Source organism: Alligator mississippiensis, chromosome 5, assembly GCF_030867095.1.
Source record: "Alligator mississippiensis isolate rAllMis1 chromosome 5, rAllMis1, whole genome shotgun sequence".
NCBI lineage: Eukaryota > Metazoa > Chordata > Crocodylia > Alligatoridae > Alligator > Alligator mississippiensis.
The window spans coordinates 94,506,980-94,525,623 of record NC_081828.1 but is presented as its reverse complement, the minus strand read 5'-3'; the positions used below and the strand labels follow the sequence as shown (position 1 = coordinate 94,525,623).

The 18,644-nt window shown below is 43.1% G+C and overlaps 1 protein-coding gene across 3 annotated transcripts in view; it reads left to right on the top strand.

Annotated features, from left to right (window-relative positions):
• The window catches only part of DAP (death associated protein), a 97,363-nt gene that overhangs the window by 9,821 nt on the left and 68,898 nt on the right, over positions 1-18,644 (top strand). For all 3 annotated transcript variants that reach the window (XM_006267467.4, XM_059728599.1, XM_014610044.3), the window contains one exon: positions 342-438. In XM_006267467.4, coding sequence (XP_006267529.1) covers positions 342-438 — 97 coding nt within the window. The remainder of the gene's footprint in view (positions 1-341; positions 439-18,644) is intronic.

Below are 18,644 nucleotides of genomic sequence, written 5' to 3'. Positions count from 1 at the left end.
CATCATAATTTCTTCCTTTTTTTGCCCCAGATTAATGGAGATGGGTTGAAATAAATGTTGCACCTCCTAAACAGTATTGGTACTATAATAAAGGACAAGCTGTGAGGGTGACCCAAGGCAATGCAAGAGGCCTGGCACAGCTACTGCTTAAAACTTTCACCTGTAAATATTTTTTGATCCAGTAATCACCATGCATAGACGTAATTCTTAAATTTAGTCTGCAAATTTGCATTTGATCTTTTTATTTTTATTTATTTCATTTTTAAATTTGCCTCTTAAATTTCCTTGTTCTTTTTATCTTAGTTATCTCTTTGATTTCCTTCTCCATTTTTTCTTTCCAGTGAAAGCTGGTGGGATGAGGATTGTGCAGAAACACCCTCACACTTCCGATTCCAAAGAGGACAAAGATAAGGATGACCAGGATTGGGAAACCACCAGGTGAGCATTCTGAGGAGGTGCATGGGATCTTGCATGTAGTGGGCACATCTATACCTGCACCTGACTGCAAAGTTTTTACTGTACAGACATTTAGTACTTGCTTTAGCACAGCACTGTGCAGCAACTGTTGGTACTCCGCGTCCTGGTATGATACAGGTCATTTCCAACCCTACTGCGCAGTATCTTGTTGCTACTGAGCAGTAGCGGCAGCATCACAGTTTGAGCCTCTACGTCACTAGAAACGAGCTGCGTCGCCGTAGCGTGTCACTACAGCAACATAGCGTCTTATGTAGACATGTCCAGCATGTAGCTACTTGGTATCACTTTGAATGTTAACATAATTTTAGGATACAGTGGAGTTTAAACATATTTATGTGGGGGGCCTTAGGCCATTTACAGTTGCTGTTATCTGATTCAAAATACAAATACAGGGCCAAGTTACATATGCTTCTTAGGAAAGATCAGCTGCTTGTACCTGGCTGATCTTCCTTTAACTTTTCTGCCAAACGAATGGGGCTTCCTTCTATTCCTTCCCTTGAGAGTAGCACTGAATTGAGTGCCGGGCTGCCTAAGTCTGTGCATTTGATTTGCTCCTGTTTGTGATCCATTTGACTTTCCCTGAGTGGGACTTGAGAATATGGAGCAAAGATGCAGTTAAAATAATTCTGAAAATGATTGCCAGGCTATTTAGGTGGGGAAATAACAGTTCTGGAGGAGGAAGGTGCCATGCAAAGTAATTCATGCCTCCTGTGCCATGAGTCCTGCACATTCTTTCCAAAATTTCTGGATGTCAGATGTGTGGAAATGGAAGATGCACGTTTCTGTGAAGGGAGTGAAACTGTGCTGGTTCAAAGCCACATCTTAATAGAGATTATACAAAGCCTACTGGTTTTACGCTTTGTTCCCCCTCTCCCACCTTCCCTGTGGGGCTGATATAGCTGGCTATATGCAGCTAATTGTGTGCTTAGAATTGTAAAAAACCTGATCTGGGCTTCTGAATTACTCCTCATTTTGGATCTCTGTTATAGAAATTTGTTATCCTGCATTCCCCCAGGCATTCATTAGATTGAAGAGTTAACCAAAAAAAACAGGTCCTGTGTGACCCATCTAATGTAAGGCTGGTCCCTGAATTGGGAGATTGCAAAAACTTAGTGTATGTTACCATACTTATTCAACACCTTATCTCCATTTCTACCAAAATATTAGCAAAAGATTTTTCATTATTGCATATCAAAGTTATTTTTAAGAGTTGCTTTGAGTACAACAATTAAAGTTATTAAAGCCATATTATTTCAGTTTTTCAAATTATAGTCAATTCTTATGCTTGGAACGTGTAAGTAGGTATACCAGCTGTTCTGCCTTACAACAAAGCCCAATTTCTCCAAAATTCTCTCTGTATTTAGCGTGTACTGCATTGTCATTGGTATTTATTCAAGGCAGATATTTGTAGAGCTGCTTTCTCTCTGTGCTATTTTGCACATAGGCTACCTTCAAGTATTTATTTTTATGCCTTAAACAATGATAAGAACACTGAGGTATGTGTATTTGTGTCTTCGTGAATAAAAACAATCCATGACTTCATTTATTTTCTTTCCACAAGAACTGTGGAATTTGAAATAAAGCATTTATGTCAGGGTAAATAATTGTAATTAGCATAGATTCATAGATGTTAGGGTCGGAAGGGACCTCAATAGATCATCGAGTCCGACCCCCTGCATAAGCAGGAAAGAGTGCTGGGTCTAGATGACCCCAGCTAGATACTCATCTAACCTCCTCTTGAAGACCCCCAGGGTAGGGGAGAGCACCACCTCTCTTGGGAGCCCGTTCCAGACCTTGGCCACTCGAACTGTGAAGAAGTTCTTCCTTATGTCCAGTCTAAATCTGCTCTCTACTAGCTTGTGGCCATTGTTTCTTGTAAGCGCCGGGGGCGCCTTGGTGAATAAATCCTCACCAATTCCCTTCTGTGCCCCCGTGATGAACTTATAGGCAGCTACAAGGTCGCCTCTCAACCTTTTCTTGCGGAGGCTGAAAAGGTCCAGTTTCTCTAGTCTCTCCTCGTAGGGCTTGGTCTGCAGGCCCTTGACCATACGAGTTGCCCTTCGCTGTACCCTCTCCAGGTTATCCGCATCCTTGAAGTGTGGCGCCCAGAATTGCACGCAGTACTCCAACTGCGGTCTGACCAACGCCCTATAGAGGGGAAGTATCACCTCCCTGGACCTATTTGTCATGCATCTGCTGATGCACGATAAAGTGCCATTGGCTTTTCTGATGGCTTCGTCACACTGCCGGCTCATGTTCATCTTGGAGTCCACTAGGACTCCAAGATCCCTTTCCACCTCTGTGCCACCCAGCAGGTCATTCCCTAGGCTGTAGGTGTGCTGGACATTTTTCCTCCCTAGGTGCAGCACTTTGCATTTCTCCTTGTTGAACTGCATCCTGTTGTTTTCTGCCCACTTGTCCAACCTATCCAGGTCTGCCTGCAGCTGTTCCCTGCCCTCCGGCGTGTCCACTTCTCCCCATAGCTTTGTGTCATCTGCAAACTTGGACAGAGTACATTTCACTCCCACGTCCAAGTCGCTGATGAAGACATTAAAGAGTATCGGTCCAAGGACCGAGCCCTGCGGGACCCCACTGCCCACACCCTTCCAGGTCGAGACCGACCCATCTACCACGACTCTTTGGGTGCGACCCTCTAGCCAATTCGCCACCCACCGGACTGTGTAGTCATCCACATCACAGCCTCTTAACTTGTTCACCAGTATGGGGTGGGATACCGTATCGAAGGCCTTCCTGAAGTCTAAGTATACGACATCCACCCCTCCTCCTGTGTCCAGGCGTTTCGTAACCTGGTCATAGAAAGAGACTAGGTTGGTCAGGCACGATCTGCCCGCCACAAACCCATGCTGGTTTCCCCTCAGCATAATTTGTCCTGCCGGGCTCTCACAAATGTGAGCCTTGATAATTTTTTCAAAGACTTTACCAAGGATGGAGGTGAGACTGACCGGCCTATAGTTGCCCGGGTCCTCCTTCCTCCCCTTTTTGAAAATGGGGACCACGTTAGCCCTTTTCCAGTCCTCCGGGACTTGGCCCGTGCACCACGAGCATTCGAATATTCCCTCCAGTGGCTCTGCAATGACGTCGGCCAGTGCCTTCAGCACCCTCGGATGGAGCCCATCCGGGCCTGCCGACTTAAAGGCATCCAGTTCTTCCAAGTGACTCTGCACCACCTCAGGATCTACGCATGGAAGTCTGGCGCCTTGCTGCTGCCTCTCTACAACCCCAGTGAGAGACTTGTCGTGCCCCTCGCTTAGGAACACTGAGGCAAAGAACTTGTTGAGGAGTTCAGCCTTGTCCCCCCTATCTGTCACCAATTGTTTCTGCCCATTTAGCAGCGGTCCTATTCCTCCCTGGGCCTTCCTTTTACTCCCAGTATATCTAAAAAACAATTTCTTGTTGTCCTTTACTTGGGATGCCATCCTCAGCTCCATGGTAGCTTTGGCCCACCTAACTGCCTCCCTACAAGCACGAGCAGAGGAGGTATATTCAGCTTTAGTGATCTCACCCTGTTTCCACTTCTTATGTGCTCCCCTTTTGGCCCTTAGGCTGCCCTGGATTTCTCTGGTCAGCCATGGAAGCCTCCTGGCCCCTTTCCCTCTTTTGCCTCGCTCGGGGATCGTCTTGCTTTGTGCCCAAAGGATCGTTTCCTTTAGGCACAGCCACCCTTCTTGGGCACCCATCCCATCAAAACTCCTACTCTGCAGTGCTTCCTTGACTAATCGCCTGAGTGCAATGAGATCAGCTTTCCTAAAGTCTAGCACTTTTACCCTACTAGTTACCTTACCCACTCGCCGTCTTATGTTGAATTCTATTATAAGGTGATCACTGTCTCCCAGATAGCTACCGATCTGGAGGTCCCCTATCATGTCATCTCCCGTTGCCAATACCAGATCCAGTATGGCATTCCCCCTAGTGGGACCATGCACCTCCTGTGTCAGGTGGAGGTCCTGTACACAAGTTAGAAACCTGCGTGAGCGATGGGACCTTGCTGTCTGCGTCTCCCAGCAGATGTCCGGGTAGTTTAGGTCCCCCATGACTACCGCCTCTTTAGCTTTTATGGTCTCCGAGAGTTGCCTCAGGAGCCCCGCATCTATTTCTTCCCCTTGGTGTGGGGGTCTGTAACAGACCCCTACCACCAAATCCCTTTCTCCTTGCCCGCCATGTAGCCTAACCCACAATCCTTCTACTTCCTCAACCTCGGATTCTGTCTTGATGAGGGTTGATGTGTATTGCTCGCTGACATAAAGTGCAACCCCCCCCCCCTTTCTTCCCCGACCTGTCCTTTCTATACAGTCTATAGCCCTCAATATGTACTGCCCAGTCATGGGATGAATCCCACCAGGTCTCTGTTAGCCCCACTAAGTCATAGGTGTTTAGTGCAAGCAGGAGCGCTAGTTCATCCTGCTTGTTCCCCATGCTCCTAGCATTAGTATATAGGCACTTGAGCCCTGCGACTGGTGCCTTTGCTGCCTCCCTGCTCCGAGTTCCATGGGGCCCATTGTTTTTTACCTTCTTGTTCCTTAACTTACCTTCTTGTTCCTTAGTTACAAATTAGTGTGTCTGGATGGAAAGCTGGAAAAATGGGACAGCCTACTTCTTTCGTTAACCCAAATTAGTCATCTCTAAAGTCTTTCTGCAGTTAAGCAAGTTGGAGTAGCATTTATGTCAGGGTGGAATTTTGTTTGCATTCAAATGCTAGGAGCTTGGGCAACAAAATGGAGGAACTTGAACTACGGGTTCAGGGCATGAAATTGGATGTGTTACAGGAGTAATAGAAATGTGAGGGAATAGCAGCCATGATAGAAAGATGTTGAAAGATGCATGCTGCTTAGGATAGATAAAAATAAAGCTGGATTGCTTTATACGTAAGGTGTGTTAGACCTCAGAGAGGTAAGACAACATATAACATGGCTAAAATAGAAGCTGTTTGGGTCAAAATCACCTTGGAGAAGGCTGGTAAAAGAGGTTCAGACTGTTGCCATATCTTTGCAATGGATTCTCAGGGTTTAATTTAGACAGGGACAAAAGATCTCAGAAATGTTGAGAGAGAGAGACTGGGGACAAAATTGTTTTTCACTTTACACCTTCAAAAGGCAGTTACACAGCCGTATGTTTTCAATAAGGGTATAATGCTAGACATAGAGGCAAAGGTAAGATGAAATGGAAGTTACCACAACCCAGGTGGAAGCAAAATGTAAGGAGTTTAATGTGCTTAACTCAGAGGGACCAGTTACTCTCCCTTCCAGAAATTTGTAACAACTGTATGTAGAATTGCAGTTACGGTAGCAAATACCATTAATAAATATACCTTTGTTTCATAAGACCCACTGCTTCCCCATCTGACCAGTGTTACTGTTAAGCTTGCAGCTGGAGCAAGCTGTTCACACTCTTCCTATATTCCTGTAGAAGGTGTTGTTCATCCCTGTCAGGCTTTTGACTACACAGAGGTGTTGAGGTAATGTTAGATTTCAGATTATTGTATAGTACAACACATATTGACTTTAAATTAATCCTCCTGTTGAAAATCTGTCAAGAAGGGTTGAATTAAACAGGAATCAGTGAGAGCTACGTGGTATACACCCAAGAAGGTGCTGGTTGTCTGTCTTGATGCGGAGAGGGATAAGATCGTAGAGGCATGAAAAAAAAGGCACATCTACAGGGTAAGGGAGGAAAAAGAGAGGATCAGCACACCCATTACTGGCTGCTTCTGGAGTACTTCTGCAGTTGCTGACTGCACAGAGCATATCAATTTGAGCAGCAGGTCACTTACTGCTGTAGAGCGATAACAAAGATTCATATGGTGTTATATATACAGTTATTACTGTTGCCTTTATATATAAAGTTAGTGCTGTCACCATCAGTGTTAAATTACACATTTGCTGCAACTGCTTTGTTGAAAATCGCTGCCTCTTACAGTAGCTTTGTCCTACATGGTAGGCTGTAGTCTCCCTGTAAAACCTTTGGACTCCTGGTTTCCATATAGAGATTGTATGTATATGTTCAGTAGCAAGAGGAGAGGATGTTTTTCAGGCCCTCCTCCCTTCCCGTCATTGCTGTGTTCATCAGTCTGATATTTTACCTGTTTATACCTAGAAACTGAGGGGATTGGTTTTGCCCCTACAAACCCCTTCACCTTTTCTCTATGGAGCCTATGTTATTCTTCAGGCATTAAGGGATTTGATTTAGTCTTGCATGCATGTTTCACTCGCACAGACCCATGTTGTTAAGTAAACTAAAATTAACAAGTATTTGCATAAGTACTAGAGTCATGTGAGCCCTGATGAGCAAATAAAATATGGAAACCTGGTATGTTTTGTGCAAAAATAAGAATGTTGTGTATAAGTTAGTAAATCTTTGAATTTTAATTTCAAAATAGATGTGGATAGAACAGCTCATGAATAGGATAAGAGTCATCAAGTATTTCAAAATGTAATTTGATGTATAAATGACTCTGTTTTTTATAAAGTAGGCAAGCCATACTGTTAACTTTTCCTACTTACATTTCTAGTCTTGGTCATATGGCCTCAATAAAACAATCATGTTCTTTGCATGATGTAATTTCTCCTCTTCTTGCATTCAAAGTTAAACAGGCAAACAAGCCTCTCAGGGAACTTTGTCAGGTGACAGTGGCAGCTGATAAGGAGGTAAAGGACAAATAGTGATAATACAGGGAGGACTGTGAATAAAAGCAAGAGGTCCCTGTTAGTATGAAGTCCCTTGTCCTTTCACAGCATCTGATGAAGTGAACTCCATGAAAGCTTGTGCTCTATATATAGCTTATCTATTTAGTCTGTAAAGTGCATATTGACCTGATGTTCCACTTTTGTTTTTATGGGTTCTTTTCTTCTTTGCCTCTCCCATCACTGTCTCTTTAAAGAAAGAGAATATTTTTCATTGTTTGAGAAATAGGTATGTTGGATGCTGTCAAATCAAATCTGAAGCACCAGTACTTCAACCAGGAGATGTAGTATATCCAACATCAAGCGTAGTTTGTTTTCTAATAATTAGCATATCCTCTTATTTGAGAATAAAGCCAAGATTTACAGGAAGTTGAATGCTACCTAATTGGTGTGGTCTTTTCCATCCCTTAAGATTCTGATCTTGTTTTATTAATAAATCTTTAAGCTTGCACATGAAAATAATTGCAATTGTATTTGAATGTTATGTTAAGTGATTCTGTCTATAATTCTACAGAGTATAGGTTGAGTTGGTGTTAATATAGGACTGAAGGTTTGATTTGCACCTGTATCCATTGCTGATGCCTAGTTTTGTGACATTTTCATGATAACTAAGATGTTAATTATAAATTGGATTTGGAAATCCAGAGGGTCCAATCTATCATTTTACAAATCTTTTATTGTCACAGAAAGTAGTTAATGCAGCTGGGCTACTCTGTTAATATCTTTGGACCTCATGAAGTGCACACTTGAATGAGACATGGAGTTTCATGCTAACTCAGTCTGTCAGTGTGTTAAATTTTAATGCAATAAATACTCTGATTTGATATGATCTCAGCCTCCTTGGTTTTTTGCAGCATGGTTTCATAACTTGTTACTCTAGGACTCCAAGAAAGGGAAGATGCTATTAGATTTTAGTGCGTAGCAGTAACTCTGCTACACTTTATTTTTTAACAATCATTGAATAAAACCCTGAAGACTAATGCAACTATATTTTCTGATTTTTCTTCTCCTTGGAAGGAATGTGTTGTTACAATGGTGTAACTACTCCTTTGTATCATTAATACCTTTGTATCATTAATATGATACAATAGTTTTTTGATGTGTGCACATAAACAGATTTGATGGAAAGGTCCCCTCCATTAGTAATTCAGATCAATAGGGCACAAAACATATCCTTTAAACCAGTGATTCTCAACCTTTTCAGACTTGAGGCATCCCTTGGTAGACCAAAGGCACTCCTTGGAAAATTCCAGCTCTTAATTTACATTCATTTTTTTACTACAGGAAAATACAAGAGCAAGTTTTCTACTGTAAATAACTAAGAAAGACCACAACAGGTCAACATGCTTTTAACACTATGGATGATTCATATTTGAAATCTTGGAGTATATCTTGTAAAAGTACATAAAAGGGCAGCTCACTTTGTAGCCCTGCTCTGTGCTTTGGAGGGATTTTTTTTTAGCCGTAAAGTTTTACACCTGGGATCTGGAGAGAAAAACTGTACTATATCGGGGGAGGACGGCTGTAAAAAAAACCGCTTGGATTTTATACCGCAAATAGTGCAAAGCATGTTTGCACATCTCCCAGTGCTAATGTTGTGTTGCACCCTTTATCTCTAGGCACCCCAGGATGACACGGTACCCTGGTTGAGAAATCACTGCTTTAAGCTACTCTTTGTGGTTTAACAACAAACTTATGTGGGGACTGTGAATATAATGTCACCTCTGATTTCTCCCTGTGCACTAGAGAGTATAAATGTATGCAGTATTCATTTTAATTCAGTTTAAGATCTCTGGATTGGCCTTAATTCTGTTGATCTTGCAAAGTAAAACTACTGCCAGGATAGTTTAAAATGTGGCACATCGTGATTCAAAAGCATAACTGCACAGTGATGAAGCATATGGGTATCCATATGTCAGAAGAGCCTGGTTCTGCACTCATTCAACTCTAGGGTAAGAGAGAAATTGCTTCAAGCTACCAGCATCCTTCAGTTACCTGTCAACTTTATATGCTAAGTCTGAATAGTGCAGTTACAGTACATCTGTTCTCTCCGATCAGAAATGGTGGGGAACCAGGTATGGTTTTCCACCTGAATGCAGGCTGCCACTATTTATAGCCATTCAAAAGTGCATTTCTTTTCCCTTTCCCCTCTTCCCCTTGTGATAGCTGATAGGAGTTAAATGAAAGTAAAGCCTGCATGTTTTCATTTACCTCCACAGAGCATCAGGTAGTATTGCAATATATTGTTTTGGTCTTCTAAAAGTCCCTGCTTCATGGATTTTTTTTATTATTATAGTCGCAAACAGGGCCATTGTAGTTGACTTTGTGCATCAGTTTATGTTGCAAATACATTTGCACCACACAGATGTGGTATAAATCCTATGGCTAAATCATTTACTTATGTTATATATCCTGTATTGGAATCCCAGGCATTCAAAAATGTAAATTAGGCCTCCATAAATTATGAAATTGCCATAAAATTGTGAAATGTTAAATATTTATGCACAGACTTGTAAAAATAAAAAAAAATGCGTTTTTGAGCTTTTCTGCTCTCCCTAGGTTTTCGTAGGCCAAGATGCAATGTGAAATATACAGGCCTCCTCATTAGCCCTTTTCCTCTTCAGCCCTCTGTTACCCATTTTTGTCTTTTTTCTCTATCTTTCTCTTAGCCCCATCCCTTCATTTCCCCTACTCAGGTTTCCTCCACTTGTTTTTTGTTAGCACTACAGTAATCTACCCCTGCATTTCTCCTTCCTTTCCTTTTATAAAAACCTTGTTCTGCCTCCCACGTTTTCCTGAACACCAAGTTTTTTACAGTTCCTTCATTTTGCCACAAGTCCCCAATATTTCCTTGAACCCCCTTTCAGACTGTCTTTGAAATCATACATTTCTGTGCACCTCTTTAGGTTGCCTTCTGCTTTCACATTTGTCTGTAACAGGGTGGGCAATTATTTCGAGTGGAGGGCCGCTTACCGAGTTTTGGCAAGCCATTGAGGGCTGTATGGGTAGCCCTGCCTTTTGACAGGTGCCCTGCCCCCTGGTCACCATCTTGGGACCTGAAGTTCCACCCCCTAACCCCTGACCTTTGCCACCGTTGCCCTCAGAAGTTCTCTTTTCAGTGAGGGGTTTTGCTATCTCTGAACCAGAAAAATACCAAATTATATTCTAAAAATCAAACACGTACTACAACATTCATTAATTTCATTTAAAAATATTTTTGTCCTGATTTACATGTGTTTTTATAGTGTACATAGAGGTGATAGTATAATATCTTAAAATGAAGTCTTGTATATTGTGAGGGGGTGGGGTATAGGTTTGTGGGTATGTGGGGTGTGGGGATGGGTGTATGTGGGATTTGTGGGGAGGTGGATAGGTGTGGGTGGGTGTGGAGTGGGGGTGGGTATGGGTTTTGTTGGGGGCTGTGAGTGTGTGGGGGGAGGGTGGCTAGGGAAGGGTTTGCCCACAGCCTGCCCCTCCCCCCATGGCAGGCAGAGCCCCCACCAGCGCTCCTGCAAGCTGGGGCTCTCCGCTCCTGCCACTCCTGGTCCTGGGGACTGTCATGGGCCCCATGCTCCCATTTGCTGCCACTTGTCCATCGTCTGCCACTGCTGCCTTTCTCCTGCTGCTTTCCCCTCCTCCCCCCCCTCCCCCCCCCGGCTGGTCTGGCACCACGTCCCAGCTGCTTCTGCAGTCCCGGCACTGCAGCTGGTAACCATGTGATACTGGAGCGTGGCGGGTCGAGGGGTGAATGGGAAAATGGCTACGGCAGGCAGGGAAAAGGGCAGCGAGAGGGCAGGCAAAATGCAGTGACACCTGGCCAGAGTGCAGGGCCTCTGCCGGTGCACCAGGGCCTGGCGCGGGACAGCAGAAGCATGGGGTCTGGGCTGGCAGGGGCTCTATGGAGCCGGGCTGCACTGCTCAAGCAGGGAGAGGAGGGAGCCAGCCCAGCTCCACAGAGCCTCTGCCAGCCTGGGCCCCGCACTTCTGCCACCCCGCTCTGGGTCCTGCTGGCACTGGCCCTGGGCCACCAACGCAGGTCCTGCACTCCCACCCGGCTGTCGCTGCACTCCACATGCCCACTTGCTGCTCCTAGCCCTGCCTGCCACAGCCATTTCCCTTCTCTCCTACCCACCGGCACCATGTGGTTCAGGAGCCAGGCGGCTGTGAGGACTGGGGCAATCATCTGTGGCCTTTCCCTGTCTTCCTCCCCCCTCCTACTTACCTGTATTTCCCTTGGCACAGGGAGGCAGGAACAGTCCCAGGCCAGAGGCCTCCAGAAGCCCCTGTTAGGCAGAGGCTTCTGACTGGGGCTTGGGGGAGGGAGGAGAGGGGGTGGGAGTGGCGGGGAGGCGGGCCAGGTCAGACTTGCTGCCACAGCTGTTTAGTTCTGTCGCTGGCTCCCCCTGGGTCCTATTGCCCCAGCTCCTGTCATCTTTGACAGACAGCATGGGGCAGATACATATTAATTTTCTAATTTTTTTTTAGGGGCCCTGTGGGCTGGATAGAATAGCCTGGCACATGGGCTGTATTTTGCCCACCCCTGGTCTATAATGTAGCTTTTCCAATCTGCTACACAGAAAATCTAAAAAGTGGCCATCTCAGTAGAGGTGCACTTGGGTTCAATCTCATTTAAAACAAGGAAATGACAGCCCTGTTTACTGTTCTCACTTCAACATGCACAGTTTATAAGGATTGGGAGCCATCTTGATGTATTGCAAATAAAGACAGCAGATGTTCAGAATACTGAAAGTTTTATAAAGTTTCAGAGCCAGGAATATGAGACTTCCTGAACATTCAAATCCATACCCAAATTTTGCAAGATTAAGAGATAAAAAAAGGAACAAGTAGGTGACACTATTGTTTTATACATGCACAAAATAAGTAAGCACCTTAATGTTGTTTTGTATGTACCTCATCTGGATAAGGAGAGCTTCCAGCTGTGTAGATATAGCTATAAAAAGCAGTGCTGACATTATTCCTTAGGCCTGGGAAAAGGCCGTTTAAGTGTTAATAAGGGACAGTGAGCACCAGCCTGGTCCCTGCTTACTCCAAACCAGAATTCTGAACTCCTGTTTGTGGATTGATGATTCCCAGTCACAAAACATTTGCAATAGTGTTAATGCCAGATTATTAAAAGGAAGGTAGAAATAGTCATATGTTCTTCTCACATAAATAATTGTTCAGTACATGCCAGGAGACCCTGTCTGAATGTATGCCCCTGAAATACTATACACGCCTAGTCTATGGTACTGTTTTAATACATTTTATTTTTTCTGGGCTCCCATCTGGTGATCTGATTATACACTTAAGTATAAGGATTAGTTAGTAGCCTTTACGCAGATTTTCTCCCTAGCTATTGTAACTTCTTTTTTAATTTCCTATTTTGATTGTTTCTCTCATTAAGCTATATGCCACAATAACATCCTGTTCAGCAAGTTTTGAGGCTGATACATATTTCCTGTTTTAAATATTGCCTGTAGTTGATTTGGGTGTCACCTTTTTCTTAAACTATGGGCAAAGCAGACAAAATAGGAGACCTGACTAGCGTTCTCCATATCTACTATCCTTCTCATGCCACTTCTTTTCCTAAAGCAAACTGTTAATTTAGTACCTACATAATTACTTGAAAATGCAAATTGTTATATAAAGTACAAAACTTATTTCTGACAAAAGCCTTTTCTTGGGTAAAAGCCACACTTGCCCCACTGGGTTTCTAGTCATTTTGGGTACTTGCAGACATAATCACTCACCCCCCAAAACGCTTTACTTTAAACTCGGTGCATTCCCACACTGCGCCCCATGCACTTGGCTTGGATGTTACTTCAACCTGGCTCACCCGACATCTGTAAAGATTGAGTGCTTTAGTAGAGTTCTTTTGGCTCTTTTATCTAATAACTGATTGAAGCAGCTTTAGCTAGAAGTCCCAAAAAGCCCCGCTAAAGCTCCTGATCTTTACAGATGCTGCAGAGCTGGGTTGAAGTACTACGCTGCTCCTTCCAGTAAAGCAAGGTTGTTGATTTTTTTTAACATCTGCAAGCGGCCTATTTTGGTTCCTCCTCTTAGGGTCTTTCTAATTTCCAGTTTTTTCTGTTTTTTTGGAGTTCCATTGACCAAAATTAATGTAGTAGTCACAGTGAGGACATATTGCTTGGCTGTATATAAACTGCAGCTCTGCTCTCTTAGTATACATGATGATGAATATATTCCCAGAAAGCTTGAGGCAGCTTTTTGGTTTTACAGACCTCTGGTGTCCCTGGAATGTAGCCACAGAGTCATCTGGTGGGGAAGATGGAAATCTCTCTAACAGGGAATCACCCTAAGAGGCTTTTAAGTCTGTACTTGGAGTTTTCAGGTAGAAGTACAGGCTTCAAAGAATTCTAGATAGCCTTCCCACTTGTCCCCAAATTTTGGGAGACATTTGAATAAAGGAGTTGTTAAACACTGATGACTTATCATAGTCCTGTGTTAAATAGGCAAAAATCCTATGGATTTAAAAGTCAGTTCAAGACAGTATTGGGAAGGAAAGTTTAGGTTAGATATTAGGATTTTTTTTTTTCATGAGTACGGTAGTAAAACACTGGAACAGGTTACCCAGAGAGGTTGTGGAATCTCCTTCCTTGGAGGTTTTTAAAACCTGGCTAGACAAAGCCTTGACTTGGATGATCTACTTGGGGATGGTCCTGTTTTGAGCAGGGGGTGGGACTAGATGACCTCCTGAGGTCCCTTCCAGCTCTAGTTTTCTATGATTCCTTGATCAGACCTATAGAATTTTGTCCCAAATTATTCTGCATTCCCCTTAATGCAGTCAGACATCTTATTTGCAGTCCATTATTGCCATGCACTAAGCAAATCTTTTTCTTTAGTTGTTTAATAAGATCACTTCTCTTTTTCCCAAGACTAACGTATAGCGTTAGCTATAATTATTCCTATCTTTGTGCATTTATTTGCTCATCATACACTGAGCTTAGTTTGCACAACATTTCTAAGTCTGAGCCTTCATGAATTCTCATGGTCCTCTCTGACATTGATTGCCTTTCCCCTTGGCAAGACTTCTTACCTCACTGTTTATCATTGCTTCTGAATCATGTATATATTGTTACTACATTGGTAACTATACAGTTAAAACATTTTTATAATTTTTCAATAGGGTCTGAGGTATAGCTTGTTGTTTGTATTTTCTGTGATGTTTAAGTTAGGTTTTACATTTTAAGTAATTTTGGCAAATTACTCCATTGATGAGAAGAAATGTAATAATTTGCAGTTGTGTACAGTCTTCTAAGACCTTATTTTGAATTACCCATCAGCTGTAGATAGCTGTACATGGGACCATTAGGAAATTGCCATAGTATGCAGGTCGCATATGACTCGATGTAAATTATAGTAAAGTCAGTAATGTTAACATTACTTGAGTCAATCAGAATTGAAATATCAATTTAATTTATTTAAAGCTAAAAAGAGGTTGTGAATATCTTAATCGGAGAAAAAACGTTCATCAGAAAGTTTGAAAGACTGGATATATGCTAGAAGAAAATCATACTACCTTAATGAAGAACAACGGAATGAGGAGACCGAACATATCAAAATACTACTTCATCCTCTCAGTAATTTGTTATAAAACAGGGTTCTCCAACTGGCAACCCGTGGGCTACAGCCAGCCAGCCAGCCCCTAATGGGTTGATGTGCACCCTATAGGCTCTGACCTGGCCACCACTCCCCCAGTTGCTCCTGCTGCTGCAGTACGTAGGGTTCTCTGGGGCAGGGCAAGAAGGGGTCCAGTGTGCCTGCTGCTCATATACCTATGGTAATGGAGGGGTCTGTGCTGCCTAGCAGTCCTGGAGAGGCTGTTTAGTTCCTGGCCACTTAGAAGTTGGACAACCCTGTTGTAAAGAAATCCTTCAATATACTATTGATTATAGTGGAATAATAAAAATAATGGAAGCCTTAGTAATGTTGGCAGGGAGAGCATAAGACAGTAAGATGGTTGAAATGTCCATATATTAATGTGAATAGTATAGGGAACAAACAGAACTGGATGTCCTAATACAAGAACAGAATTGTGATATAATTGGGATTGCAAAGATGTGGTGGAATAGGTTGGAGTATGGTCATGGAAAGGTATAGCTTGTTGAGGAAGCCTCGGCAGGGGAAAAAAGGAAGTGTTGCCCTGTATATAAAGGTGGTGTATATGTGTTTCATGCAGCACAAAGTGAAAGATAGGCCTATTGAAAGCCTCTGGTTAAAGGTTAGGGGAGAGCAGCAGCAGGGATGTTGCGGTGGGTGTCTGCTAAAGGCCTCCAAAACAGGAAGAGGTGGACAAGGCCTTCTTTAAACAACTGATGGAAGCTTCCAGATTTCAGGACCTGGTTCTCATGGTTCAGGACTTCAATTAATGGGACATCAGCTGGGAGGGAACCAGCAGTGTATACCCAATCCAGCAAATTCCTGAAATGTTTGGGGATACCTTTTTGATACAGGTAATAAAGAGGCCAACAACATGGGTAGCCCTTCTTGACTTTCTGCTCACAAACAGGGAGGAATTGGTTGAGAATGTGAAGGTGGAAGGTAACTTCAGTGACAATGACCACAAAGTGATAGCGTTCAAGATTCAAAGAGGAAAAGGAAGGTGAGAACCACAATAAGGACACTGGACTTAAGAAAAGCAGACTTGAACAAACTCAGGAGACTGGTAGGCAGGATGCCCTGGGAGCAAGTCTTAGGGGGTGGAAAATGAATCCAGGAATGCTGGGTGTACTTTAAGAAGGTCATATTAAGGGCACAGGAGTAAGCTATTGAGATATAGTGGAATAATGGGAAGTGCAACAGGAGACCAGCCTGGCTAAACAGTAATCTCTTCAATAAATTGAAACTTGAAAAGAAATTCTATGAAAATGTAAACTTCCATAGAACTAGGGAAGAGTATAAGAGTATTGTATGGACATGCAGGGAGAAAATTAGCAAGGCCAGGACACAATTTGAGATATGGCTGGCAAGGGCCATAAAAGGAATTAAAAAGGGATTCTACAAGTATGTTAAAAGTAAGAGGAAGACCAAAGAAGTCATAGTTCCATTATGGAATGTGGAAAGCAGTCCAGTTATGGATGATGCAGAGAAGACTGAAGTATGTAATGCCTTTTATTCTTCAGTCTTCTCAAATAGGGGCAGTTGCCAGATGATGAGTGCAGCTGGCAGCAAAGATAGGGAAGAAGGTAAACATTTTAGAGTAGTAGACTAACAAATTAGGGATTACTTCAAGATGCTTGGAGACTTTGGATCATTAGTGCAGGATGAGGTGCATCCTAGGTTACTAAAGAAATTAGCTCAAGTAATTTAAGAGCCATTAGCTAGCCTCTGAGAACTCATGGAGGTTGGGTGAAGTTCTAAATGACTGGAAAAGTGCAAATATAGTGCTCTTCTTTAAGAAGGGGAAGAAAGAGGGTCTGGGGAGCTATAGACCAGTCAGTCTGACCTCTATACCTGTAAAGATTATGGTGCAGGTCCTCAAGGAATCTATTTTGAAGCACCTAGAGAATTAGTTGAATAGAATCCAGCCAGCACAGCTTTACCAAGAGCAAGTCATGCTTGACCAACCTGATTTCCATGTTATAAGGTCATAGACTCTGTGGATATGCAGCTAGAGCAGTGGACTTGATATACCTCAACTTTAGCAAGGCTTTTGACACTGTCTCTCATTACTTTCCCATTAACAAGCTAAAGAAATACAGACTAGATGAAAGTAGTGTAAGATAAATACGTAACTTGTTGAATCATCATATTCAACAAATAGCGATCAATGGCTAACTGGAAAGAGGTATCAAGAGGGGTTCTCTAGGGGTCTGTCCTAGCTCCAGTATTGTTTAAAATCTTCATTAACAATTTGAACAGTGGGATTTACAGACAACACTAAATCAGCATCATAGAAAGTTAAGGTTAGAAGGGGCCTCAGGAGATCATCTAGTCCAACCCATTGCTCAAAGCAGGACCAGCCACAGCTATATCATCCCAGCCAAGGCTTTGTCTAGGTGTGTCTTAAAAACCTCCAAGAATGGAGTTTCCACAACCTCTCTGGGTAACCTGTTCCAGTGCTTTCATAGAATCATAGAAAATTAGGGTTAGAAGGGACCTCAGGAGGTCATCTAGTCCCAGGCCTTGCTCAGAGCAGGACCATCCCAAACTGAATCATCCCAGCCAAGGCTTTGCCTAGCTGGGTTTTAAAAACCTATATGGATGGAGATTCCACCACCTCTCTGGGTAGCCTATTCCAGTGCTTTACTACCTTTATCGTGAGAAACGTTTTCCTGATATCTAACATAAACTTCCCTTCCTACAACTTGAGACCATTGCTCCTTATTCTGTCATCTGCCACCACTGAGAACAGTCTAGCGCCATCCTCTTTGGAACCACCCTTCAGGTAGTTGAAGGCTGCTATTAAATCCCCTCTCAGTCTTCTCTTCTCCAAACTAAATAAGTCTGTACATCTTACGTTCAGAAATCACATACCCCAACCCTCTATCCATTTTTGTTCCCCTCTGTTGGACTCTTCAATTTGTCCACATCCTTTCTGTATTGGGGGCCCCAGAACTGAACACAGTACTCCAGATATGGCCTCGCCAGTGCCGAATAGAGGGAAAGAATCACTTCTCTTGACCTGCTGACAGCACACCTACTAATGCAGCCCAGTATGCTGTTAGCCTTCTTTACAATATGGGCACACTGTTGGCTCATATTCAGCTTATTGTCCTCTGTAATGCCCAGGTCCTTTTCTGCAAAGCTGCTGTCCAGCCAGTCAGCCTGCAGCCTGTACTGGTGCATGAGATTGTTCCATCCTAAGTGAAGGACTTTGCACTTGACCATATTGAAAATTGGGTGGAACTGCAGATACTTCAGAGCAGAGATCAGCCACCCAGGTTAGGTCAGGCACTGGGACCCAGCCAGCACTACCACTTTTCCCATGGCAGTACAGGGAGAGTTGGGCAACCTCCAAAGGAGGCAGTGACAAATCTTTAATAATAAAATCTACCTTGTCAATGCAAAAATAAAATGTCCTTCTGTTTACATTCACTAATGTGTGTCTGTGCTAGTGTAAGGGCAGAAGAACATGCCATAAACAGCCATCTCTAAATTCTTATTGAAGCATTCTGATGTACACAATTCTCCAAATCCAAAATCAGAACAAAATGGCATCCAAATAAGCCAAGCCAAACTCACTATTACCTAAGCATTCAACAACCCTGGAAGCTCTTCAGGGTTGTGAGCAATTTGTGAGTGAGAATATGCACTTGAAATGTCTGCCAAGGAGCCATATGTTTTTTTTTAAAGAAAAAGTTTAGCAGCAGAATCATGTTACCATGAGCTAAAAGAGTTGCTAGGAGGGGCTTTCAACTGAAACTTTAGGCTCTTAGAGCAGTGGTACTAGATCTTTCAGCCCTGTGGGCCAGATGAGGATAATGCTGCATTGGGTCCCCATTCCAG